Source organism: Haliotis rufescens, unplaced genomic scaffold, assembly GCF_023055435.1.
Source record: "Haliotis rufescens isolate VD_foot unplaced genomic scaffold, xgHalRufe1.0.p SCAF_3, whole genome shotgun sequence".
NCBI lineage: Eukaryota > Metazoa > Mollusca > Gastropoda > Lepetellida > Haliotidae > Haliotis > Haliotis rufescens.
The window spans coordinates 33,392,342-33,419,916 of record NW_025964001.1 but is presented as its reverse complement, the minus strand read 5'-3'; the positions used below and the strand labels follow the sequence as shown (position 1 = coordinate 33,419,916).

Below are 27,575 nucleotides of genomic sequence, written 5' to 3'. Positions count from 1 at the left end.
CCATTGCAAATCTCAACGCAGTTGCCTCCCTTTATATGATAGGGACATAAGCTTCAGAATAGCGTGCAGTTATTTCGGTCATTATGGCTGCTTCCATCGTAAGGGGACGGTTGTTGCAGAGTTCGCGGATACGATTATGCGAATATTTCCCGTACTCTAGCAGTTGCATTTGGCAGACACACAGACATGCTAGTTCGGGGTATGACAGACACGTGATGAAGGCGTTGACATGTCATTAATTTCCATAGATCTGTAGGCAAGCTTAATTGATCAGACATTTGACAAGTAGGACTTCTGTAACACACAGCTTCCTTCAATTTTATGTAGGTTGACCATTATCTAGAATGTTAAAGAAAGTTATATGTCAAACCAACATGTGCATTGCATGTGGTTGCCTGCTCGTCACACCTTAAAGGTCCATGGATTCCGTAACGTCATCTGTAGCCAGGGCTCATTAACAGTTACCAACACACATATAAATAAAACAATTGTTTGAAACTTTCAATGATTTAGTCACAGGTAGGGCTGTGACGGGTAACTCGGGTATCCACAGGACTACCCGGACCCGTGGTTAGTCTGTGATACATTGTTTAATGACAAAAATTATCTAGAATTCTATGGTTACACTACCATAATCCATCAAAGTCAATAATGTTCTCATTTCTTTCTAACTATGCACCCATTCCTTCTGATTCTTCAAATGGTTGAATAAAGATATAACTTAATTCAACTTCATTGTATGAATGACCAGATTGTTTAATACATGTATCTAAATACGTTTTGCCAGGGCTATGCTAAAAATGTTCCCGATCAGACATTTTGAGACATCTCCTGAGACCTACAGTGGGTACCTGGGTAGAGTCGGGTAATAGGGGGGTGGGTACCCGGGTAGTAAATTTGGGCTCGTCCCAGCCCTGGTCACAGGACACATTGTGTTTGATTACCATGGTTTAACCGATTATATGTTCTCTTCATAATGATAAAAGTTTCCTTTCACATTCTAATGGAAACTTTTATCATTCACATTCTAATGGACCCGTGAAGATTCCGGGGTAGAATAGGTCTTCAGCAACCCATGCTTGACGTTAAAGGCGACTATGCTTGTCGTAAAAGGCGACTAACTGGATCGGGTGGTCAGGCTCGCTGACTTGGTTGATGCACGGTCATCAATCCCAATTGCGTGGGTTGATGCTCATGATACTAATCACTGGATTGTCTGGTCCAGACTCGATCATTTACAGACCGCCGTCATATAGCTGGAATATTGCTGAGTGCTGTGTTGAACAACAAACAAACCAAATCACATTCTAATGTACATCATTTCATCAAATTGGAAAGAAAAAATGTGCAATGGAAGCACCCTGATTATCAAGTATTAATTGTTTTTAATATGATAGATGTTTGCTTTCAAATTCCCATCTCACATATCATTTCATCAAAATTGAAAAAAAGTTTGATGGAAATAGACCTGTCTATTGTGTTTCCAGTTCAATTAATGACATTGAGCCATCTTGTTTTCACAGCACACAACCCATTAAAAGTAAATATGACAAAAAAATGCACAGTTATCTAAAACATTTCACACCTGACCAGCCTTCATTTTCCAGAAAGCCTTGATGATATCCTCGTGACAACTTGATAGAGTGCCTTTCATTTTAAGACACAACTAATTAATTGAGTTTAAGGGAATGGAACAGATAACGAAATCAGCCAGCCCTTACTACTAATTAGTTTATTAGAAGAGACAGCATAGCTATGAGTAATATGTCTGTTGTGCCTGGTAATTAGCACACACACAACACTGGGGTAATAACAAACCAATATATGCCAGAGCTCAGTAGATAGGCAATAGACTGATTTACATTTCAGCTTAGGTCACGTTGACCTTACTACAACTTATCTAACAATTCTTTCAAATAAAGTTAAAAAACCTATGAATGTATAATTATTGAGTAGGACATAAGATTGTCTTGTTCACATTCTCCCTAAATACTTGAGGTACTTGTTAGTAAACAAGCATCTTTTAAAGAAAATCTAGTACATAAAAAACTTGTTAAAGATTCTTTCTCTTTGAAGAAATTAATTCTCTTTTACATTCCATTCAAGTCAATTAGGAATGGACTCCAGAAAACCACAAGAAAGGCGAAATTGCTTTAGGTTTGCAATCTTCATTAAAGTTCTAATGATTAGCACGTGGACTTGGGGCGAGTGGTTTTCACCCATGTCTGTGACGGTACAAAATGAAAAACGTGTCACTTAGAAATTTCAAATAAATTTTTATTAGTAATTATTGATTTAATTATGAAGTGTTCCAAAGGATAAACTTTATACCAATTAATATATTCATGAAAATCTTAAAGAAACATCATGTTGTCATAAAGGGTAAAAATGTAATTATCTGATTTTTCATAGATGTGAATGTAATTTTCATTCCCACCATTGCATCACTGTGTACCCCTCCTTGAGGAAAAGGAATTGATTAAGAAATGTCATCTTTTCTTGTGACTCAAACATGTGTGAATGGATCCTGGCATTTTAATTCTCACTGCTTCAATTTGACATCTGAACCTTAGCCACATCAAATTCCACTCCTTGATTGCTCACATCAGTTTCAATATTTCAGTAGCCAAACCTCAGAGTATGACGTCATCATCGTCGGTGGGGGCATTGTTGGCATGGCCACAGCAAGGGAGTTGAAAATGAGACATCCTCAACTTTCGTTTGCCGTGGTTGAGAAAGAAAATATCCTGGGTAGTCAATTATTTTCTTCCATTTGATGATAACCTATCTGTGTTTAGTTGATACAAAATGTTCTGTGTGATAAAAGCCTTATACTCCACTTCAGTTGGATATAGATATATGTAAGGCTGACAGAGTTACCCCCCTTTTTGTGTCTGTTTTCAACCATTATGTGTGCTGTTTGAAACATATTTTGAGAACTACTTATATTGGATCACTTATTGATGGAGTAAAATTATTTAGTTTGATCACCATTAACATTATGTTCACAGTTGATAATGAAATGAAGCATGCATAAAATCATCCAATGCACACATGCATTACTGGTAAGAAGTTCAGCTTCTAATATCAAATATATTTGTATATCAGTACTATTACTCTTAATACATCTACCACTCCTTGCACAGATAAATTTGATATATCAATGTATAAATTGCTTCAGCGGCCCACCAGAGTGGCAACAATAGTGGTGTGATACATGCAGGCATCTATTACACCCCTGGGACCCTCAAGGCCAAGCTGTGTGTGGAGGGACTTGAACTTGCATACAAGTACTGTGATGAACATAATGTGCCATACAAGAAGGTTGGCAAGGTCAGTACGCAATAGACAGAACTACCATCCTGTTGCATTCTACCATTTTGTTTATGCTAGTGTTACAGTTAGGTAATAGTCCGGAGCCTTAGTGTCGTAAAATGTTTTCCTGTCAAGAAGATAATTAGTGTCCATACATGAAACTAAATCTACTAATGATCTAAAATGACAAATTTGGGGTGATAGGCACAGAAGGATTTTGCACAGACTGGTGTTGGGGAATTGGTTGAGATGTTATCATTGATTATTATTTATCACTAGTTGGTTAGATACTGATCAATCATTGGTAATAATCAGTGACGGTTAAAATGTGTATTTTCCAGATATTACACGTCAAAATATCTGTTTTCATCATTGTTTATCATGACTTGAATTTTTATCAACAGAATTCAATGGATGAAATTGTCTTGTGTATTATTTATGAGTTCATTTTGTGTTATTATGTACTGATTTATGGAAGATAATGAATGGTTCAATAATTGAAATAAAGAATGTGTCAAATAAACTTCTGTTTTACACAACTGATAATGGACATTGAAAATGGATTAGGTTGAACATAATTGATCATTGGAACACATCATTAGCTCCTACATCAGTGTACATTACCTTATTTCTGCTGAATTATCATCCTTCATCTTGAAGAGTGTAAGCAGTTTTTTTGTCATTGGGTTTTGTATCCATCATCCTTGTAGGGGAGATTGGGTAGGCTTGTGGTTAAAGTGTTGGCTTGTCATGTCTCTCACTCACTCACTCACTCTTGTCGCAAAAGTGCATGTTCTTGGCACAGTTGCCTCTGTCTCTCACTCACTCACTCACTCTTGTCGCAAAAGTGCATGTTCTTGCCACAGTTGCCTCTGTGTCTCTCACTCACTCACTCACTCTTGTCGCAAAAGTGCATGTTCTTGGCACAGTTGCCTCTGTCTCTCACTCACTCACTCTTGTTGCAAAAGTGCATGTTCTTGGCACAGTTGCCTCTGTGTCTCTCACTCACTCACTCTTGTTGCAAAAGTGCATGTTCTTGCCACAGTTGCCTCTGTGTCTCTCACTCACTCTTGTTGCAAAAGTGCATGTTCTTGCCACAGTTGCCTGTGTCTCTCACTCACTCACTCACTCTTGTTGCAAAAGTGCATGTTCTTGCCACAGTTGCCTCTGTGTCTCTCACTCACTCACTCACTCTTGTTGCAAAAGTGCATGTTCTTGCCACAGTTGTATGATATAAGTAGTTATTGATGTTCTCAGTTAATAATGACATAGTGATGTTATTTTCAGCTGATCGTGGCTGTAGAGCCAGACGAGATTCCCCGACTAGACAAACTGTACGAGCGAGGACTTGAAAATGGTGTGAAGGATCTTCGAGTGCTGGGTCCGAATGAAATCAAGGACATCGAACCCAACTGTGTGGTAGGTGAGACACAATCACTCCCAACACCAGCAAACGTACAAGCTTTAGCACAATACCTTTGACCTCACACCCAAGAAGATCCTTGCCAGAAATGTGTTGGGCACTCGTATATGAAAGAATATTTCCCTTGTTTTGGACACATACATTACTCGAGTGTGGTATTTTGGGGGGGACTTAAGGATTTCTGCCCATACTTACAAATCAATCAGTCGCTGCATTAGATTCAGTTTATTTCTAGTGTCAATTATAAACACCGTAAATGTCAAGCATTGTCAAGCTCAATTTAAAAAAAAATGGACAAAAGATTTAAAAGCTACCAATATTATATTTAATATTTATTTTGAAAAATGTCCCCATATTTTCAATTTTTTTAACGTGTCAGGTTGTGAATGTGTAAAGTATAAGAATATAGTGAAATACTACATGTTTCTGTTTCCATTCCTTATAGGGCCTTAAAGCCATCCACTCACCACATACAGGCATCGTAGACTGGGGAGTGGTCACCAGAGATTATGGGAAAACATTTGAGAAACTTGGCGGCCATGTTTTCACTAACTACGAAGTGACCAAGTTTGACGTATCCAGGGAGAGTGAGGAAGGAAGCACTGGTGGCCTTCAGTATCCAGTCACAATATCGGGAAAAAATACTCAAGTATGTTCATGTTATTTGAATTTGCTTTTATGCAGCTGTTAACATATTATCCATGAGCGACCTGTAAAAAATAAAGTCTGGCGCAGATAAACCAGTGGTTGATAGCCTGAGCATAATATTAATCTGTCTCAGTAGGACAAGCAACCAGTAAAATTGGTCCTCGACATCTCTACATCCCGAGGCAAGAGAGTTAACTGACTATAAAGGGCCAGTTTCCACCCTTGCCGAACTAGACTGGTATTATGACGTTACATTTTGGCTGGACTAACGAGTCTATGCATAGTTCAATCAAAATCGTGCAACGAAATCAAAATCTGGTTAGTAAACATTGCAGGATTTGTAAAGCATGTGCACCGCCAACTTGTTGTCAACAGAAATTTTCCAAGTCTTTTTTAATGTTTTTGATCAAGGTGCTCATGTGATTTGATGCACTTCACAATGAAAGACCCGTTTTATCACAGCATAGATGTTGATTATCGATGAGATCGTCTTTTTGTTTGAAACAAATGTAAGTGATACGAGAGGTGGAATCTGATTGGTCTAAAGGAGAGGCTTAGAAGGGATATAACTCGTAATAGCCACTGGTGGCGCTACGATCGAGCCCAGTAATTCCAGCCTAGTTCGGCAAGGTAGGAAACTGGACTTTTAAAGTCAGTTAACTCCCTTGCCTCGGGAAGATGCAGCACCTCTGAAGCATGAGGAAGTAGGATCAGTTGGTCCGGCTCCATGACTCGGTTGATTGCATGTCATAGTACACCGACAGCAAGTACACCAACAGCATGGGACATGGCTGCTGATAATAATAATCACTGGTTTGTTCGTCTGGTTCAGACTCCATTAGTTACAGGCCACCGTCACAAAGCTGGAATATTGCTGATTTTGGCATAAAACAAGCATAGGACAAACATATGATGAAGCCTATTCTACCCCAGACCTCTTTTGGTTTAATTTGTTTTGTGTAAAGAAGTTGGATTGGTTTGTGGTACATTGTCAATTATCATTGGGGATCACACTAAGTAATGTGAACTGTAACCTTTCCAGTAGGCAGGCTTGACTGAATCTTGTAGACAGCCTTTCAGTTAGGAGTTCTGGATCTATGTCAATTGATATTAAATAAATTGTTTGATAGGCATTACTTAGAAGTTGACGGATGACAAGATAGACACAATTTGATGGATAACAACTTCTTTAATACAGTGAAAAGCAACGTTTCGGTATAGTCCTCATACCGTTGTCAAGCATGACTGAATGAGGGACATAGTACAGAATATATATAGTACCTACTATATATATTCTGTACTATGTCCCTCATTCAGTCTTGCTTGACATAGTACAGAATATATGTACTATGTCCCTCATTCAGTCTTGTTTGACAACGGTATAAGGATCTATACCGAAACGTCGTTTTCACAGTATTAAAGAAGTTGTTATCCATAAAACTGTGTCTATCTTGATATTTTATGTTTGGCTGGTAGTGACTGAAGCCCTCTCCTCACTCAATACCCCTTTTGTGCAAGTTTAAGTATGTTAGCTATGTGCCTGATGGGTTATGGGTTTTCAGACGCTTAAGAAACATTTGTTCTCTCTCTAATCACATTAACAACAGTGAAACATCTCATTAACTTTTAAAACACAACTTTCTCTTTAAAACAAGCCATCATCTGAGTATTTACAATGTTTGTGTGATGCTACAACCCCCCCACTGTCATGGCGCGAGTAATCACGATAAACATGCTTGTCCAAAATTGTATGACGTCCGAAGACCTATGATCCACCGATATATTTCTGTTCAGAATATTGACTTGCGGTGTAAATATGTGGTGACGTGTGGCGGTCTGCAGTCAGACAAGTTGGCAGAGAAGTCCGGGTGTAACAGGGAACCACGGATTGTGCCCTTCAGAGGAGAGTATCTGGAACTCATACCCGAGAAATGTGACCTGGTGCGGGGAAATATCTACCCTGTACGTATGAAGGAGAAACAGTTTTAGGTCTTTGGGGACAACTTTTTTTATCATACAAAACTGGCTCCCACAGGAGATATCGCTTGGGTGAGATCAAGCCATATCTACATTGTAGATATTGCTGTAATGAAATTGCATCACAATGCTTTGCAGACCATTGTGACGTCATTGGTTACCATGATGTCACAATCAAATAGCATCACTAAGGCCTCTGCTACTGAAGCTCTCAGCAGTACTTTTTACATTTTAGACACTGCTTATTACTGTCTACAAACTGAAAAAGTTGGAAGAATGATGTTGAATGATAAATAAAATCTCACCCTCATCTTTTAATATCAAATATCAACACTCATTAAAAGTAGAAAAGCTCCTCGGCAAGACTCAGAGTTTTTCCACTTTTATCGAGTGTTGGTATATTTGTTTCAAAATACATGAGGGTGAGTTTCTCTATTTACACCACATATTAATGACTGCCTAGTAAAAATTGTTTCTGGAGCTCAAAATCCTTTTAATATTTGTACAAAAGACATGAAGATTTTATGTTTCATGCAATCGAGGTTGATCTGTTTCTAGGATTTGGAGTTACTCTTTTCCATATATGATTATGAGGCGATATATGGCTAAAACTTTCACATAAAAGCATCTATTGGAGATTTGACCTCTATTTCTTCATTTTGTTTACTTTTCCTGAACCTACAGCTGTAGGTACAGTGTTGCTTCTTTTGGCTTTTTCCATATCACTGTTCCCTCTAGACCCAGTGTGTGTTAGTGACCTGGCCATTACAGGTAAGCATCATCATTGTGAAAGGTAATATTTATTGTCATATTAACGGACTAGCCCCTCTGTTCTGTTGTTAAGGTTCCTGATCCCCGCTTTCCGTTCCTGGGTGTTCACTTCACGCCGCGTGTGGATGGGAACGTGTGGCTGGGCCCGAATGCAGTCCTGGCCTTCAAGAGAGAGGGATACGGATACACGGAAATAAACATACCAGAACTAGCAGATGCTCTTAGCTTCAGGTATCCACCTCAAATACCCCTGGTACAATTTGAAGATACACAAACCACTTGGAAAATGACTTGATAATGAGCACAGGTGCTGATTGGTGCACAACTTCAAAATCGCACTGCAAATTGTAGGTGACAGCAGAAGTTAGGAGATGTACCTATACAAATATGGAAGGATTTGGAACAGACCTGTTTTTAACTTTTGAACTTTTCTTTGTTTCCAGAGGCTTAAGGAAGCTGGCGTGGCGACATTTAGGGTTTGGAGTGAAAGAAATGTATAAGGGGATTTATTACAGAGCCCAGGTTAAACAACTACAGAGATTTGTGCCTTCATTGAAGTTCTCTGATGTGAAAAGGTAAAGATGTCCATTTGAAAAGTTTAAGCGTTTGCTTGTCACGCCAAAGACCCGGGTTCAATTCCCGACATTGGTACAATGTGTGAAGCCCATTTCTGGTGTCCCCCTGCCGTGATATTGCTGGAATATTGCTAAAAGCGGTGTAAAACCATACTCACTCACTCACTGTTAATCAGAATAACCATGATCTGGTTAGAATTGGTCTTCAGCAACCAATGCTTGTTGTAAGAGGCGACTAACAGGATCAGGTGGTCAAGCTCTCGGACTTGGATGATGGATGTCATTGTATCATAGTTGTGTAGATTGATGCTCATGATGTGAATTACTCGATTATCTGGTTCAGACTCAGTTATTTACAGACAGGTGTAATATAGCTGGAATATTGCTGAGCAGAGCGTTAAACAACAAACAAAACAAAACCATAAAAAAGAAAAATTGTACTCAGCACTTGAGAGTATGCCTTATGCCCTAATGCATGTACATCTATTTTGAAGTAGAGTGTGCATTTGTATCTCCAGGGGTCCAGCAGGGGTGCGAGCACAGGCTTTGGACAGAGAGGGAAACCTTATTGAGGACTTTGTGTTTGACAAGGGTGAGGGAGACCTTGCTAGTCGCATCCTCCATGTACGGAATGCTCCATCACCCGCTGCTACTTCATCCCTTGCTATTGCCAAGATGGTGGCCGACAAGTGTAAGGAGACATTCAGCTTGTGATGGGACTTCCAGGATTGTGGGCTGTTGGTGACGTGAGGACGTTGGTGCTACCCTGTGACTGATACATTTATCAGGATGTCACCCACACGTGTGACAGGCAGCATGGTAGATTTGTAACCAGTATTTAACATGATTGATTCAAACTTTCATAGTTGTGATAAGCCATAGCTGATTTTAAATAACAATCAGTTTTGATCAACCAAATGTCTCAATCGTATTACAGGTTGGTTTTTTTTATAAATTTTACATAATTTATGTGATTTGTTTGAAATTACCAGAGGTTATGGGGATATTTGATAAAGCTGGAGCTTACCAAGGTTATTTGAATGATTTATGTTTAAGAATCAGTGATACAAATAGTAATGACATATCTATTCAAGATACAATTTCTATTTTCATATATGGTTTTATCAAGTTTGCTTTTGTAGTTATCTCAAGAGACTAGGATGGGATGAGAATATTAGTTGCACATTATGTACAACTGGGTATGTACTATGAATTTATGGGTTTTCTACTTCTATACACAAAGGTACTTGTTGACCCTTCATCATGTGAGTGATACAATATCATTCACCTGATAAAGGGGCCAGATGTAGCCTTGAAACCAGACAAAGAGGCAAAAGGTAACTTCAAAACATTTTTTCAACCTCAAACCGTATCACCATAAACCAGGTGATTAAAACTAAGAGGCCTTATTATAGTTTAGGTGATAGACAAACTATGGAGACCTGTTGACCTGACAGTGCCAAATATCCCAGATTTGATAACAACTTCCAATTTAGCAAATCAAGGGTACAGAGTAGTGTCCCTTTGTACATGACATTATCTACAGTAATGCTCTAGAAGTAGATATTGACTAACTGGTGTTTCAATCTATATACAAGGAAACTGACAAAATATGATTATGACATGGCAGTTTGTATGCGTTTGAACATGCTATTGACAGTGAACCAAGAGATCAATGTGCAATAAGTTTTATAAGGACAGTGCTCCAGTCTTGAGGCCACACCCACAATGTGGGTTTTAGTAACTTCAAGCAAACCTTCTAGGACTGTCAATTAGTCAGCCTAGTTTACCTGTTTTTGTAACACTTCTATGTTACATATTGTAACCTTTGAAATAAGGCACGGCAGATCTGGCTCGAGTTTTCTGCCAACTATAGCAACATACAGCAGACAGAAACGTGGTGCTTGTTCCACCTTGTGGCACATTATGTGTAGGGCTACATCATGTGAGACTCGTTGACATGATTGATTGCTTGTCATTATACCTACAGCATTGGAACATTGCTCATAATATGGATTACTAGTACATGTGGTCCAGATTTGATTATTTACAAGCATGTCTGATATGTCTGAAATACTGCTGACTGTGGTGTTAAAGAACAACTTAATTGTGGTACTTCATAGTGGATGTCCTTAAACAAACAAAAAACGAAAACACACACACACATATACAGAGAAATATCAGTGGAAGTTACAATGTATGTACCACTGTATGTATTATGAGGAATAGTTATTCATATATTTGGTGGTTATATTTCATGTTTTGTTATCTTATACCAACATGAAAACATTTAGTAGTACATGTATATGATATGAAATGGATGGTTCCAATTTTTGCTGCAAATTTAAATTTTCATAAATCCTATTGCAACATGTTATCAATAAAATCAAATGGAAGAATGTGGTCCTCTCAGACAATGTTTTGTGATTTGCCCTAGGACATTGTGTTGTGATTTGTCATCTAGGACATTGCGATCTAATCTGAGGTTACTGACGGGTGTACCGAAGAAGATTGTATTTGGAACACAGAAGAATTCTCCCTCTACACACAATCCTGTGCATATTAAGATTATGGGCCACATGTATTTATAAGTGTCAGGTTGTAACACCCTAAGAAGAAACATGAATATGATCATCAGAGATATTCAAGGTTATTACTGCACTCCTGATACTTTACCTACTATAAACAAGCATGAAATACTCACATCCCCCGCCAATATGACATGTCGGGTGTGTGCAATGCATTAGCTCCTGTGAACTATGTTCGCTGGGCCTTTTTGTAAAGAACTATAGTACGTTTTTCAAGATCTGCTCCGAAATGAGGACTAGCGCCATTTTCAGTCTAAATCAAAGTCGTTGCCATGGAAACTCGAAAAATAACTTTTTTAAAAATCCCAAACTATCAAAAGGCACCAGTTCAACACTAGATCTATCTATGTGCCAAGTTTGGTGACGAAACATGGTACGGTTTTCAAGATCTGCTCCGGAAACCAGGACTGCCGCCATTTTCAGTCTAAATCAAAGTCGTTGCCATGGAAACTCGAAAAATAATTTTTTTAAAAATCCCAAACTATCAAAAGGCACCAGTTCAACACTAGATCTATATATGTGCCAAGTTTGGTGAAGAAATATGGTACGGTTTTCAAGATCTGCTCCAGAAACGAGGACTACCGCCATTTTCAGTCTAAATCAAAGTCGTTGCCATGGAAACTCAAAAAAAAATAAAAAATTTAAATCCCAAACTATCAAAAGGCACCAGTTCACCACTAGATCTATCTTTGTGCCAAGTTTGGTGAAGAAATATGGTACGGTTTTCAAGATCTGCTCCGGAAAAGAAATGTGACGGACGGACAGACGGACGGCACCCATTCCTATATCCCCCTTCCACTTCGTGGCGGGGGATAATAATAACATTTTCACAGCTGACTAATACAAAGTAAAATGTACTGCTGATAACCATCTCATGTCCTTGATATTGCTTAGATGTGTAACAATGTCACCTGCCAAGAAACCTTAGCTTGGTGGTCAAGAAGGTATTTTTGTATCAATGGTTAAAAGGTTTCACGAAATTCTGAACTTGACATTTTGTGCAAATTTACACCTGTATAGAACAACCTTCTGGATGAGAAGTGGTCCCAAGAACCCCACACTGATTAGTGAGGATTGGGTGGTCATGTCTGAACTGGCTTATGATGTCATGTTACCCTGACACCATTTATTGTTGTTCATGCCTTCAACCGCCGTCGACCGCCTCCGTGGTCTAGTGGTAGAGCGTCCGGCCGGAGAGGGGGAAGGTCCTGGTTTTGATCACCGGCAACGTCATACCAAAAGACGTTAAAAGATTGTACTTGTTGTTACCCTGTCTGGCGCTTGGCATAAAGGGGCTAAAACAAGGACTGGTCGGCTTGGAGTATACTGTGTCTGAGTTGGGTATTCATGTTTAACTGTGGCATGGTATCTCAGTGAGCTAGCACTATAAAACAGCATTAGTTCGGATTAGTACAAGCGCGCACACGCACGCGCGTCGCTATATAAGTGCAATAATCTTGGACGCGACGTTAAACTCAATTTCACCTCACTTCAACACCTGGTCAAGACTAGAGTATTTACAGGTTGAGGGAATATAGATGGAATATTGCTGACTCCAATAGTTAAAAACAACCTCACTCACGTTGAGCCAGCCCTAAGTACTAACAATAACTGAACAGTAGCCTCAAGAAGTCAATAAAAAGACATCAGGATTTATTTTCTTTCCTTAAAACTAAAATAAATGCATGAGTTTCCCCTAATTTTATATAGTGCTCACTGCACAAACGTAGAAGAGATTCAGTAGGCTTGTCCGAGTCACCTGATGTTCCCCTACTCTCAGGACTGTCCACATCTCTTACCCGGGGTTCAACACCTTCCTCTACACCAGCAACAGATCCACATACAGAATTGGCGGACTCTTCATCAATATCACGCTGTTTCGAAAAATCTGATTTATCCTCACTCTCAACTTTGTCCATCTTAATGTCTGATACAGTCATATTCGTAATGACTCCAGGACCTTGACAAGGAGGGTCTGCTCTGAGAAGAGTGTTGCTACTTGGTCCTGTGGTCACAGATGTTGTCAGGCTGATGTCAACACAGTCCTTATCCTTACCCTGATGTCCTCCACTGCTGTTTTCATCTTCCGTTGACGTTGTCTTTGTTTCTTGACAAGGGGTCTGATGTATATGGCTAGACACATCTGTCTTGTTGGTTAGTGGGCTGTGGGCTACTGCTCTATGTGGTGTGTGAATACAGCTGAGCAGTGTGGCTTTCAGGACAGAACTTGTCATCACCACGGCAGTGCCTCCTACCCTCAAAACTCTGCAGTGAAGAAGGTTATGATGAGCTTATGATATTGAATGAAAGTATCAAAAGTATTGTTCTTCTATTATTTGAAGAACTCTGTATACATGCTTAAGTTTTTGATAAAAATTAGATCCATGCTGCTCTGCAGCTCACCTGAATATTCCTCCCAACTTCTTGCAACATTTTATATCAAATTCTAAAGGATCAAATTACCATCAATGGCATTAAAGCGCAAACAACTAGAAAGTGTTTTTACTCGTAAAAACATATGTCTCCCCCCACTCCCCTAACATTCGTTTACTTCACGTTAAACCCCATCTCTTCATTCCCACCCTCCATTACTAAATAACAGAGACAAAAATAGAACTCCTAGAAATTTCAAACAACTAATGGGCACCACTTCAGTGCTGGGTTGATGTGTATACAAAGTTTCGCGAAAAAATATTAAACGGTTTCTGAGTTATGGTCAGGAAACAAAGCTTACCCCCATTCAGAGCCTATGTTCAAGTTATCTCCATGGAAACGAGAAAAAATAAAAATGTCAAAAATCTCTAAATAGCAAAAGGCACCACTTCAGTGCTGGGTTAATGTGTATACAAAGTTTCGCGAAAAAATATTAAACGGTTTCCGAGTTATGGTCCGGAAACCAAGCTTACCCCCATTCAGAGTCTATGTTCAAGTTATCTCCATGGAAACGAGAAAAAATAAAAATGTCAAAAATCTCTAAATAGCAAAAGGCACCACTTCAGTGCTGGGTTAATGTGTATACAAAGTTTCGCGAAAAAATATTAAACGGTTTCTGAGTTATGGTCCGGAAACGGTGGGAACGCCGACGCCAACGCCAACGCCGACGGGAACCGTGCCAAAAACAATATGTCTCCCTCCATTCTGGGGGAGACATAATTCTGAGCACAAATATTGTGTATCTCTAGAAATGCTGAGAGTTGAGCCAAAATGCCATTTTCAAAACAGCTTGGTGAATTCTGCTGCTCTTTGAGTGAGTTTTGCTGATCTCAACAGACACACATTGCTGACATCTATACATACTATTTCAGCTTCATAAATTACATGGCCATTTCCAAGATGTCAACACAATTAGTATTTTATTGGTATGTGAACATTTAATTTGCACTGTACATGTATCTGTTTTGTTAAAGTCAAATATCAATGAGCTTTGGTGTGTGAAGGTCAAAGGTCACAGGTCACAGAAATTAACAATGTACTAAAAGACTGAACGTGTTACTGCAAATACCAAATACTCGCTAGAAATTTCACAACGATGCATGAATAAATCATGGAGCAATGATGTTTTCGAAGATGGACGATATGGCTTAACATTCAAAATTGGAATTGAATTCTGTAATTATTTCGAGACTTTATTGCAAAGCTTAAGCCTCCTAATTAATTGTCACAGACACCAGTAAAATCATTTACAAATTCCTAAACAAAAAAACAGACATGTCCCGTGTTTAAATGCTTCTTGCTGTTGCCTAGTTACCTTGCCATCTGGTGCATCAGCATCTGGTAGAATAAGTCCATCTTCATTTCTATAGTATGCTTGTGTCCAAATGGAGCATCACACACAATCTTGTCCACTGACTGATCTTGAAGGGGTAAATCTGAAACAGAATTTACTATGTTTATGCTCCGTAACAACATGCCACAAGAATCAATCATTCTTGACCTGCCATGTTCTTGAAGTACAGTATATGAAAAAAACAATTAATCACCATCTGATGAATATGACACAGGAAGAAAAATCCTCTAATAGAAATTTAAAACTTTTTAAGAACAAGTTAATAGTTCCAAGATAACATTAATCCAAGGATGAAATGAGAAGAAGATGAGTTTCTCACACAGGACACTTGCTGTTCCTAGGTCCAGCAGCTGTGTGCCAGCAGACATCCTGTTCTCCATGGCATGACCCAGCTGCCCATCACTGATGTCAAAACCCATGTAGTGTGCCTGAAATATGACCCATTGTATCAATTGTATATCTCATTACTTTGAAAAAACTACAGGACAAAAGGTGAGCTTTGGTGTGGTATTTAGACAAGGGTCCACATGTACAAATTGATCTGCAACATTTGTTACTTCTAGTACTATGCCTCCTTTGTGCATGTGGGCTCTCGTAATGCAAGGTCTGTCAGAGTAAATCAAAATGCTGCACACCGATAAGGGATACAATGCTTTAAGGGAATTATTTGCTTTGTCATTATGGTTTTGGTATGGGTGACTGCTGGATATAAACCACTGAAATAGTCACATGATAGTATTTCAATACGTAAAACGTGCTACAATTACAATAATGCAGATTTTCCCGGCTATATCTTAATCCAACATATTTGTTTAGCATGTCAGCCTTGTCCTAAGAAGGTTATTTGGATTATTGTAAATGGGTAGCTCAAGTAGACTTTTAGAATATTGTAGAATGTTCTGAACTACCCAAGCGCCTCTTCAAAAAACATTAATTTGAAATAAAACCTCACAAAAATGCTTAGTTGGTGTTGATTATTAGATTGATTCCCTTGTCACAGATGTATAGGGTGGCGGCTTAGATAACTGCAAGGTGATATTAATGGCAAACTGTCTCTAATTGATATGAAGTACGGAATATGTGTGGTGTGCATTTCACATTAGCAGCTTGTGTAAACTTGGTTCAACAATCATATCATATCCCTAATGATTGAAAAACGATAACATCGTGGCAAAATATGAACTGTTGAATGAAAATATCAGTAAATGTATAACTGATAAATGGACTTTACTTTGCTTATCATTGAGTCTTGAACGGCTTCAACCAGGATCGAGGCCTTCCCGCACATCGGGTCTACCACCACATCACCTGTCTGCACACACAAACAAACAAACATTTTGCATGCAGCCGTAATGTGCATGTCAGATCATTGTAACTGAATATACAAAAAACAACAACTGTCTCTTGGTCTGTCACAGATGATATCTTTAACAGAAAACTACTAGATTTCCAGGTGAAATTGAGGATTGACAAGGAATAGATTGCCTACTGAAAAAAAGATGAAGAATAATTTGAACGAACACTGGTGGAATGTCATGCAGAGCTATTGCCAGTAGGGGTGACTATTGGTCTGGAAATCACTATTGCGATAACTATTGATATTGCAAGCAACTATTGCGATAAATATCGATAGTTTTCAGTGTATCATTTTAGATGGATTTTAGAGTTGAATTAAACTTTGGAACTGAAGTTTCCTTTGAATGTGATAACCATAACAACCAATAAAAAGTAAAGTTTGATATATGACTGATTTGTTTTTTTCTTTAACCTAATAATTTAAGAAAAAGAAACTTCCACATTACCATGTGTAAATTACTACCACTCATGATCAAAAGGAAACCAAATTTGAACAGCATTGCATGTATTTGACTGATATGGTAAATACAATCGAAACTATCAATATTCCTCAATGAAATCGATACTATTGATCGGAAACTGATTTTAACAATCAATTTATAGACTTTAAGTGCTTACCAATAGCAATATATCAATATTTCGATTTAACGCGACACCCCCAATTGCCAGACAGCTAGGGTATCAAGATCTAGTTATCACTTAACTGGTACATGCCCAAACTAAGACGTTCAAGGTCCAGAAGACCAAGAGTACCGTCTAACCGTGAGGACCGAGCATTGGTGAGACTTATAAGACGTGACCCTTTGCCAGTGCCCCTGCATTATGTAATCAGTGGAATACCCACAGACGACTTTCTGTCATGAGAGTTAGGAATTGTCACAAGGCAGCAGGATTTTGAGCATGTCAACTAGTCAATTGTCCACTTCTTAATGACAGACATAACCATGACTGTCTGATGTGGTGCAGGGCTCAAGCGGGTTGGAATTTCCTTTCCTGGTGTAGGATTCGTAAGTCGTACAAGTGTAGGACGTTATTGCATGATACTGATTGGAGAGTACTTGTTTGGAGGCAAGATCAGAGAAACGGACCCGGCCAACCTCTAAGGCCAACCTTCTGTGATGATATGGGGATGTGTTTCAAACTGGACCTTGTGACAGTACCAGGCACACTGAATGGAGAGAAATATTGAAATGACATCCTTGATCCCATCATAGTGTCACATTTCAACAACCATCCTCTAAGGACTCGAGCTGTATACATGGACAATAACACTCAACCACACAGATCAAGGGCTGTTCCTTCGTTTCTTTCTCAGGAGGCGCTAACAACTCTACCTTGTCCAGCTTGCAGTGAGGCCCTGAACCACATAGAAAACCTGTGGGACATTTTTGGACGTAGAATTCATCAAAGTGAGTGAGTGAGTTAAAGCTTAACGTCACATCGGCAATATCTCAGCCATATCGTGACGATCATCAAAGTGATCCTCCTGTGCCAACTTGAGTAGAATTGGATGCTGTTCTACACCAGGAATGGAAGCTATGTAGTGCCACACAGACCATTCAGAGACTATTTGTAGCATGAGACGAAATGTATAAGCAGTGATTAATGCTTGTGGATCCTACAAACATTACTGACTAACTAGTGGTTAAATCACTTCTCCAGTGTGGGAATGACCTTTCTGAAACAGTGTTTTGTTGATATGCTGCTCCATATGTGAATGGCGATGATAGTGTTTCAGCGCTTTCGTGGCTATAGAATCACCTGGTCTTCCATAATCACTGCAATTAACATATCACTGCCATAATCCACAAAATATACACCATTGTTTCATGTCAATAAACCTCTTTACACAATTCTGTTGTCGTCTTTTTATAAATGCTCTCCCCATCTTGTTCACATATGGACCCCAGCTTTTGAATTGTACAAAATATAGGATGGCGTGTAACCTTTTTTTTTTCCTAAGTATAGTTCATGTTTTTTACTGTCTTTGTTACAGTTGTAGAGTAGGAAACCTGGATGTCTGGCAAAGCCCCCATTCACTCACTGACCTCTATGTCTGCTAGACGTGACATGATCCACGCTACAGTGGACCTCAGACCCGGCTCCCATTCACCCACTGACCTGTATGTCTGCTAGATGTGCCATGATCCATGCTACAGTGGACCTCAGACCCGGCTGGACCATATACTTCCTCTTGGACACTGGACACCTGGAATTACATTCCCGTATTCATCACGTCCATATATAGTAAACATTCGAGAAGTCAACAGTCTGTAATATTCCAGCCATATCAAGACAGCCTTATAATAACACAGCGGTGATGTAACCTATCAAAATGTTTCCTATGATAGATCCTCCTAATGCATTGCAAAGTTCCTCTCTCAGCTGTGATTTGTAATCCCCCTCATCATCTATTTCTAGTGGGTATAGAAGGAAAACATTAATGCACAATTAGAAGTTTTGGGGATCTTACATTAATCTTTGATCATCCAACAGGGTGAAACCTGTTTTTACCTGGTGAAAAATATAACACCTGAAGACAAAGTAATGCCAATGGTATGTTATAAATCTCTCTGCATACCACTTCATCAGTCCTTGTGGGACTGGTAGGCATAGTTACATCAAAACCATAAATGAACAACTGGGTTCTCTGGCTCTGGGCTCTCAGTCTTTCATCATCCAAAAGGATGGAATCTGTTTTTATTTCTTACAAGAAGCTTCAAACCAAGCATGTGGTGCAAGTGTAACTCCTGAAGCTGTTGGTTGGTTGGTTGTTGTTTAACGCCGCACTCAGCAATATTCCAGCTGTATGACGGCGGTCTGTAAATAATCGAGTCTGTAACAGGCAATCCAGTGATTGACATCATGAGCATTAATCCTTACAATTGGGATACGATGACATGCATCAACCAAGTCAGCGAGCCTGACCCCCTGATCCTGTTAGTCGCCTCTTACAACAAGCAAAGTCGCCTTTTACGGCAAGCATGGGTTGTTGAAGACCTATTCTATCCCGGATCTTCACGGGTCAACTCCTGAAGAGGAACCCTATCGGTTGGTTGTTAAACTGACCTTGTGATAGGCATGCCAACAGTCACAGACTCGTCATTGATGTGGACACAGATCTGGAACACAGCGGTGAGCAGGGTTTCACTAAGCCTACTAAAACTGGGAGTCATCATGACTCACTGCAAACAGTTTTGAGAGTCATCATGGTCATGGGCACAATTTTGAGAGCATGAGGTACACTTTTAGTCGACAAGATTTTTATTTAAAAAATAAGTACACATTCTGTTGATTAAAACATGTTTTGATGAAGAATGTTCTGTAAAGGACTGAGGTTACTGCCACTGTCAAGCTCACAGGAACTGCATATTAAAGACATGATAGAGATGTGATATCATAATGCTGCAATTGTATGATGCACTTTAGTTTAGTCACGGACTTGTATATATAAAGGTTATATAGGTCCGTAGTTTAGTCAAAGAAGGATTTACTTCATGGAAGAGTAATATCATGCTAGAGTTGTATCATGGGGAATATATTGTCTGATGAGATTAACGAGAAACTTTACAGAAATCATTTACAGTCATATTGAAATACTACCTCTGCTTCAGGATTTCTCAAATCAACCTTCCATCCAAGCAGTCTCACAACATCCCTTCCAAGCTCCTGAGAAACCTCCTGCAATAATTAAGTTTCATGTCAATAACTGACAAGAGCAAGCATTTCTATCGCAAAGTCATCATTGCCCACACACAAACTTACATCACAGACGTCTGGTGTGAAAAATAATCATTCTTGAAAGTCATTATTATTATATACCTGAAAGTTTCTTGCTCTGAATGCTTTCCCCCACTGTCCTGCCACTTTGCTGGAGACACGGAAAGTTGGGGAATGCGATGGCAGACTCGATCCCCCATGTTCTACCTTCCTCCTTTTGTTTAATGGCTCTCTAGGTTCCCCAGGCTCAGGGTGATGTGTCACTTGTCTGTGTGTGACGAGTGCTAACTCCAACTTGTCCTTCTCTACAACAGTTTCCTTCAGCGATCTAAGGAACTGGTATTTTCCTGTGAAATATTGTACAGATAGGACAAAACAGTGTTATATGATAGTCAAAGGGGCAAAGTTACTGTGTATCAGTGAACCTCCAGATTAACAACTTGTTCCATCAACTTTTAGAGCACTCATGAGTTGACATGTGATATCTGATGATATGGAGTAAAGTTACAACTCACCTTTTGTGCAAATATTGCTTGTGTTGAAATGATCTATTTGAACAAACACTCTTTCCACAGACTTTAGATCAAAGAGTTTAGCATAATTGTCTGCATCACACTTGAAATACACCTTTCCATCAGTTATGTGTGCCTGCGAAGTCCAAAATTGTAAGTCAATCCTTATAATTAATGACACAAAAATATGTGAAATATTATTCATGTAGTCGTACCTATGACAAATTACTTAGTTGTTATTTTGTTTAAGGATAATTAATATCCTAAATATTGTTTTTTCCTTTTACTGAAACAAATAGACTTGATCTAATAATTAATTTCATTTTTTCTTACAAATGAATTAATTACAGGCATCTGTTGACTCAGATAATTTTCCATTCATGTCTACTTCATATGCTGGAGTGCAGTCAGTGAAAATAACAGCTGAATCACCTGAGTTTATAAAATAAAACATTTTTTAAATATCAAAAGGATCTACATATTTGTTTTGAGGAAAACAATTTACTATAATAGCATCATGATCAATACATTGTAGGAAATTACTTCACCTCACTGTCTATATGACGAATTGCCAACTCTTGCTCTGCAAAGATTTCAGTACCCCTGCCTGCAGTGCAATAAAACATTGTATAATCGGTCCGGACCGGATCTACGATTCCGTTCTCACACTCAGCAACACGTTTTCATCATTGAAGATTAACTTCATCTCCCCCAAAACTAAATTTGTTTGTAATCGAGGGTTTACTGTAATTTTGACCGTAATTCTAACTGAACTGCGAACAGTTTAACAACTGCCCGATAGCCATAACGTCGCGCTTAATCAAATGTTTCATGTGCTGTGAGTCTAAAAAGCGGACAATAACGGGTTCTCTGTAAAGATATAAAAGATATAAATATTGTTAAAACGAATGATACACAACTCCGTGGTTCACATGCATCAGATATGAAGTAATAGAGCGAATTAGGAGAAAACATGTTGCATAAAGTACAAATATGCATGTTAGAATGCCTCATCAAGAAATAATGAAAATATAGGAAATCATTTTAAAACAAAACCATACCTACCCTAATTGGGCCTCTTTTGATTACATTTGTGGTAAAATCTTTATTTTCGAATTCAGTGTAATTTTACGCAGATATGCGGTTTAAAGTGCAAGGCTATTATAAATATCGTTTTATACTAACGCAACTAGGTTGTACAGTTTGGTGGAATACGAATACGAATAGCGTCTTCGTTGCTACATAACACCTGGCAGTAAACAACATGGCGGCAGATACGGTGACTGCAACAGAAATGGAACTTTCTGAATCAGAAGATATGAAATTAAAAACCGAGGAGAGTACTAAGAGTGAAAAGGTGGACGGAATACAAGATGTTAGTCAAGAATTGAAGAAAGCTATGGATTCAGGTGTGGATGACGCGATGGGCGAAACAATCCCACACCTTGAGGAAGACGTGACTTATGTGGAACCAGTTCCAGATCCTTACAACAAAGCCATCAAATACCTGGAGAAACATAATATTCTTCAGCTTTTCCAGGTGACTGTCAGTGTGAAACAATTTTCGATGCATTGCCTCGTCAGAATTGTAACAATTACAAAAACTTTTCTTAGTAAAATCAAATAAAAAGAAAACCATAACAATGCTGTTTGCATGTTTTACCAAGTAAATGAAGCATAATAATTAATTGTTAACTGCTCTAGTATTACTATTATTGATATACTTGTCATTTACTGTTCTGCCCAACATAAATGCAGTTACAAATATGTCAAAGGAACCTTTCATTGCAATACCTGACCATGTTTTTAAAAAAGGTTTAGCCTATTATTAGTCATTGGAAACTGAGTCTGTTTCAGTATTTTAAAATACTGAGCAATTATAATGGATACATATAACCCTTTCACCAGACATGCTCAGTTACTATGGTGACAGTAATTCATCCTTCTTTAGTTTTGATTTACTTTGTAACATTTCAAGTTTTGTTGCTTGTTTTTGGTTTTGATGACACAGTGTGGGGGTAATATACAGTAGCTTCACATTTTATTACAAGAAATTACTACATATCTTGAACATATTTATTGAAGTCAATTGAAAAATTTGACATGTTGATGAAGCTCTTGACCAATACTTGTCTTTTTATTACTTGCAGACTATGACAACAAATATTGTTTACAAGCGTCCAGAACATCCAGTGGACTTTATGATTGAAGAAATAGAAGAACTCAAGAAGACGATTGACCCAAATGAAAAAGAGGCTGGAGCCTCATGATACTGAATTTTATTATTTTTATTTTGGATGGTTGTGAACTTTGCCTCACTTACTGTTATCAAGGGCTTTGGAAATATATTGGAACAACAATACTCAGTTTGCTAACAATCAGATTCACACATGATTATTATTAGTTCACAGGGTTATATATCAAGAATAATAGCCAACTAGTCCACAAGACATTTTGGACTAGTTTATTTAAAATTATACCAACATAACAAGATTTGTAGAGAGAACTATAGGCTCCTTCCAGGTTTTCACTGGTCTTGGACAAAAAGCTGCATCTAAACCAATAGTGGTAGACCCTTGAGTTAAATTCAGCTAGTCCATTTCAGGTGATCACCATGGCCACGGGCCAATCTCTACATTTTGAGCTGCATTTTGTGTGGCCAAAAGAGGTCATGTGGTATTGGAACTTAATTCCGTTGTTTATGTAACATTACATGTAAGTATGGGGAGAATACTACTAGTCATTAAAACTATGAGCAATGTCAAACTCTGGACAATTTCATCTTTGGTTTAATCTGTTGTACTGCATGAGGATGCATCATACTTCCCGCATTTGTGTTGTATATTTCAGTGGAGTGTGTATTTGTACTAGAAGCATATTCTTTGTATCATGTATGTTTGTTTGTTTCAGTATTACGCTATCATTAAACACCAAATGTACAGTTTTCAGTTTGACTTAAAATGTTTGTTACACTTAGTTTGTTACATCTGTTTATACTTAATTTGAGTCAAATCGAAAGGAAATGATTCAAAATGATGCAAGAAATCTCTTATCATATGCTTGCAAATTAAGACAGAAATTGTCATTTCATGGCAATGTTTTGTACAAAGAAACAATAAACCACAAACTTATGTTTTGTTAGTGAATTTCTCCAAATGATATACACAAATTATCATGATTATTTATGTGTTTTGCAATGTTTTATGATAAAGGACTTGAATTATTTTGATTCTTCTTTTGTTCATTACATAATGCTTTTGATAGTTCTGATCAGTATTAATGTAGGAGCGTAAGGTTTGTCTCCTGACCTCAATCATTTGAGGGTGCATATAAAAATGAGATGCATTGTAGGAAGTGACATGTAAGGACAGATCATGGTTGTGGTATACATGGTATCACTGCCCATACAATACAAGTCCTTGAAGCATTGCCTTGATTAACGGCCCCAAGGGGATTCAGGTTAGAATAGGTCCCCAATATCCTATGCTAGTCTTAAGAGGTGACGCAATAGATTGGGTTCTCAGACTCAGTGATTTGACGACAACATGCACCGTTGCTCATATCAATCACTGAATAGTCAGGTCCAGATTTTGTCATATTTCTGGAATATCAAACATCATTGTGAAAAATCTGAGAATACCACCTCTATTATTTTTTAAATATATCTCATCGTTTATACTCGCATCTGTCAAACTGGACATATCAAATTCCCAGTTGTCTTGAACTTATTCTGGATTCCCAAGTATCCAAACTAAGCATAATATGTTCCTTATGACTCGAACAGTTCAAACTAAGAATAACATACACACGCATACACTCACCAAACTTTTAACTTTCAACTCACTTCACACACAATTGAGTGACCTCATTGCGATAGATGCAATTACATCAAAGGCAGGATACCTTCTAGTCTATTTTTGTATTCTCAGTACGAATACCCACTGATCTACATGAAAATGCTTAAGGATACCTTCTAACAGCATACAAATATCCAATCAAGCATAATTAACCAGCACACTGGACATCAAAGGTGCAAGCTGATTACTGTAAACCCATTGGCAGCAAGTTACTTAAGTGTACTAATGTGACTGTCGATGACACGTGAGAAATGAGTAATATGGATTAAGATTATGTTTGTGAATCTATTATTCAAGATACGACTTAAACAATGACGACAATCGTGATGGGATGTTGCCATGCCCTTCACTACCAGCAGCATGGGCACTGTAATTTATTAATACCTTGAGATTTAGTGTTGCATCCAGACATGGTAACAATCACTCATAGTATGACGTTTGGTTCTTAAAAGTCACTTTGTTGGTTTTCTCGAACCCCAGATAACTCAAACTTTTTCCCAAGTCCCAACGAGTTTGAGGCAACAGAGGAAAATTCTGTGCACTTCTGATGACAGAGGATGACATGGGGGAAAAGTCAGGGTAAAAGTCATTGTAACTGAAAATGCTTTCAGTACCTGTAAATACTCTTAGGTCTGTCTAGTGTCGTACTTTGACTTAAAACCCAAATCTTCCAAACAGAAATGGTAAGTATGCCAATTGTCAAAATATCATTGTAAAATCAAACTTTTCTCCATATATTGTATATTCAGACTTAATCATTAGGTTAAGGCTTTTGATCAGTTAATAAGTTTAACAGTGGATGTCATTAACAGGTATTGATAAAGGTATCCCAAATTTTACACACACTGACTAAAATATGTTTTATTATCTCAAATATATGTTACAAGTATTCCCCGAGATTTGTGTCATGCTTTACAATGTGACCTCTGGTAACCTTGACCTTGGATTCATGTAGCAGAAAATATTGCATGTATTTATGTTATTTTAAACATGGGTAAATAATTTAGTTAAGTCAGGAAGCAGCTTTGTAAACTAACCTAAGAAACTCTCTACTGATCCCTTAGTACGAGGGCTAGTCAAAAAGTTCTAAGCTTGACTAACTTTCAACTAACGGCCACAACGAAGTGAACTAGTCAATGTAGTACATTGTTTGAGTAGTTCATTGCAAGTGTATTTGGTCTGTTGAGGCCGTTTGTATATTAGTGACAGCCAGTTTTACGTGATAGGGGTTCAAATGGACACAGAAATGGAAAAGAACGAGTGCCGAGCAGTGAAGTGTTTTTCATCAAGTACTCCCCAAGAAATTCATGACCGCATGTCACAAGTGTATGGGGATAAGTGCCCTAGCTATTGCACTGTTAAACGATGGGCAGCTTTGTTTAAGGCTAGGAGAACAAGCCTTGATGATGACCTCAGGTCCCTCAGCTTCCATCAATTAAGATTCAATCAAGGAGATAGAAAAACTGTCAGCTAGACATACTACCTTTGGTGAACTTGAGGAAGACACAGGTCTAAGCCATGGATCCATTGAAACTATTATTCATGAACATTTACAAATGAATAAGATATCTGTTCGTTGTTCTAAATTCTGATCTTAAGGAAAAAAGAACTGACATTGCCAGAGAAAATTTAGAGCTAATTGAGGAAGATTTAAAAAGAGATTAGTAACGGGTGATTAAACATGGATATACCACTATGATCCCCAGTCAAAACATCAATCCATGGAATGGCACTGTTCCACTTTTCCGGCACCAAAGAAATTCAAGTCTTCAAGATCAGTGGTGAAAGTTATGGCCACTGTATTCTGGGATGCAAAGGGTGTGATCTTTGTTAATTACTTAGAAAGTCAAAAGACAATTATTGGTGACTACTATGCTGATTTGCTTCATCGCCTGAGAGATTCTATCAAAGAAAAGTGGCAAGGAATGCGGACTGCTGGAGTTCTACTACATCATGACAATCCCTCTTCTCACACATATTGACTTGCAAAGGGTGCTGTGCAACAATGTGGGTTCGAAGAGCTTCCTCACCCTCTATACTCGCCAGACCTGGCACTAAGTGATTTCCGCCTGTTTCCTAAACTGAAAGGACACCTTCATGGAAAGCTGCCATGAATGGGTTTTTCAGGGTGGCTTCAGAAAACTGCTTGCTGACTGTAATTGAAATGCATCACTATCAATATGAGAAGTGTATGTTGAAAATATGTTGAAAAATAAAAACACTTTCACAATTGTTGGATTTGTTTGTTAGGCTTAGAACAATTTGACCAGCCCTCATAAATAGTTATGTAAGTTAGCATTGTATTTCTTGGTCTTTAGTTATCTGGTCAAGCCCTGTTTGGCCAGTAATTGTCATTTCTATTGTGTCTGTAGCATGTGACCAGATCTTTAGCCTTAAACACTTCAACATTTCATTCTCTGGTCACTGCTGCTTCTCAACCCTGCATGATTCACAACACCGAACTAACTGTGATAACTTAATTCAGATTACATTAGTAATTAATATTTATCATAAGGAGATTAGGATCTGATATTTTAGTCTTGTAAACTAGCTTTTATGATGTTAAATGCATATCTGTAATAAAGCATAATTTGTAACATCATCCACATGACATGCAATGTTGTAAATACTTTGCATCGTTGGATCAAAGGTTTTTCGGACATCATACGTTTTCAGACGGCCATGGTTGTTGCAGTTACTCGCACTAAAACAAGGGGTGTGGCTTCACACATACATTGTAAATAGTCCAATGATGACCTGTTCTTAAAATAAAGTTGTCTTTTATAAGTGAGTGAGATGTTTTACAGTTCTTGTGATTAACGAGAAAATTACAAATGTTTCTTAAGCGTCTGAAAACCAATAAATCAGGGATATATTTAACAATGTCATGATACATTAGTATGTATTGTGATTAGCAAGGAATAAGTAACCAGTAGAATGTAATGTAATTAGTCAGGATAATCTTCCCACTATTTTACCTATTTCATGCTTTCTGTTCAAAAAGGTCAACAATCTGAAAAATGAAGTCCCATATAACATAACACAA

At 38.2% G+C, this 27,575-nt stretch overlaps 3 protein-coding genes across 3 annotated transcripts; 2 read left to right on the top strand and 1 right to left on the bottom strand.

Moving 5' to 3' along the window:
- The first annotated feature begins 74 nt into the window (after positions 1-74).
- LOC124119887 (L-2-hydroxyglutarate dehydrogenase, mitochondrial-like) lies at positions 75-11,121 on the top strand. The gene is made up of 9 exons (XM_046482556.2): positions 75-199; positions 2,624-2,751; positions 3,182-3,333; positions 4,603-4,734; positions 5,184-5,387; positions 7,181-7,348; positions 8,208-8,365; positions 8,578-8,709; positions 9,228-11,121. The coding sequence occupies exons 1-9, from the start codon at positions 84-86 to the stop codon at positions 9,421-9,423; spliced, it is 1,386 nt and encodes a 461-aa protein (XP_046338512.2). The 5' UTR covers positions 75-83; the 3' UTR covers positions 9,424-11,121.
- Positions 11,122-12,935: 1,814 nt separating this feature from the next.
- Positions 12,936-21,540, bottom strand: LOC124119893 (THUMP domain-containing protein 2-like). The gene is made up of 10 exons (XM_046482562.2): positions 21,221-21,540; positions 20,676-20,808; positions 20,263-20,507; positions 20,044-20,121; positions 19,510-19,562; positions 18,562-18,649; positions 16,316-16,396; positions 15,404-15,512; positions 15,046-15,166; positions 12,936-13,562 (listed from the first exon to the last, which is right to left on the bottom strand). Exons 1-10 carry the CDS (start codon positions 21,296-21,298, stop codon positions 12,944-12,946), a joined length of 1,605 nt encoding a protein of 534 aa, XP_046338518.2. The 5' UTR covers positions 21,299-21,540; the 3' UTR covers positions 12,936-12,943.
- A 365-nt stretch (positions 21,541-21,905) lies between these two features.
- Positions 21,906-23,896, top strand: LOC124119913 (testis-specific expressed protein 55-like). The gene is made up of 2 exons (XM_046482587.2): positions 21,906-22,212; positions 22,823-23,896. Exons 1-2 carry the CDS (start codon positions 21,937-21,939, stop codon positions 22,940-22,942), a joined length of 396 nt encoding a protein of 131 aa, XP_046338543.2. The 5' UTR covers positions 21,906-21,936; the 3' UTR covers positions 22,943-23,896.
- Positions 23,897-27,575: the final 3,679 nt, after the last annotated feature.

Bases quoted from the DNA above. Each gene is read 5' to 3' on its own strand.
- LOC124119913 (XM_046482587.2), top strand. From the start codon at position 21,937: ATGGCGGCAGATACGGTGACTGCAACAGAAATGGAACTTTCTGAATCA. The intron at 22,213-22,822 runs GTGACTGTCAGT...TATTACTTGCAG, and splicing joins ATATTCTTCAGCTTTTCCAG to ACTATGACAACAAATATTGT.
- LOC124119887 (XM_046482556.2), top strand. From the start codon at position 84: ATGGCTGCTTCCATCGTAAGGGGACGGTTGTTGCAGAGTTCGCGGATA. The intron at 8,366-8,577 runs GTATCCACCTCA...CTTTGTTTCCAG, and splicing joins GCAGATGCTCTTAGCTTCAG to AGGCTTAAGGAAGCTGGCGT. The intron at 8,710-9,227 runs GTAAAGATGTCC...TTGTATCTCCAG, and splicing joins AAGTTCTCTGATGTGAAAAG to GGGTCCAGCAGGGGTGCGAG.
- LOC124119893 (XM_046482562.2), bottom strand. From the start codon at position 21,298: ATGTTTTATTGCACTGCAGGCAGGGGTACTGAAATCTTTGCAGAGCAA. The intron at 19,563-20,043 runs GTAGTATTTCAA...GCTGTGTTCCAG, and splicing joins TGAGAAATCCTGAAGCAGAG to ATCTGTGTCCACATCAATGA. The intron at 13,563-15,045 runs GTAACTAGGCAA...TCTTCACTGCAG, and splicing joins CTGATGCACCAGATGGCAAG to AGTTTTGAGGGTAGGAGGCA.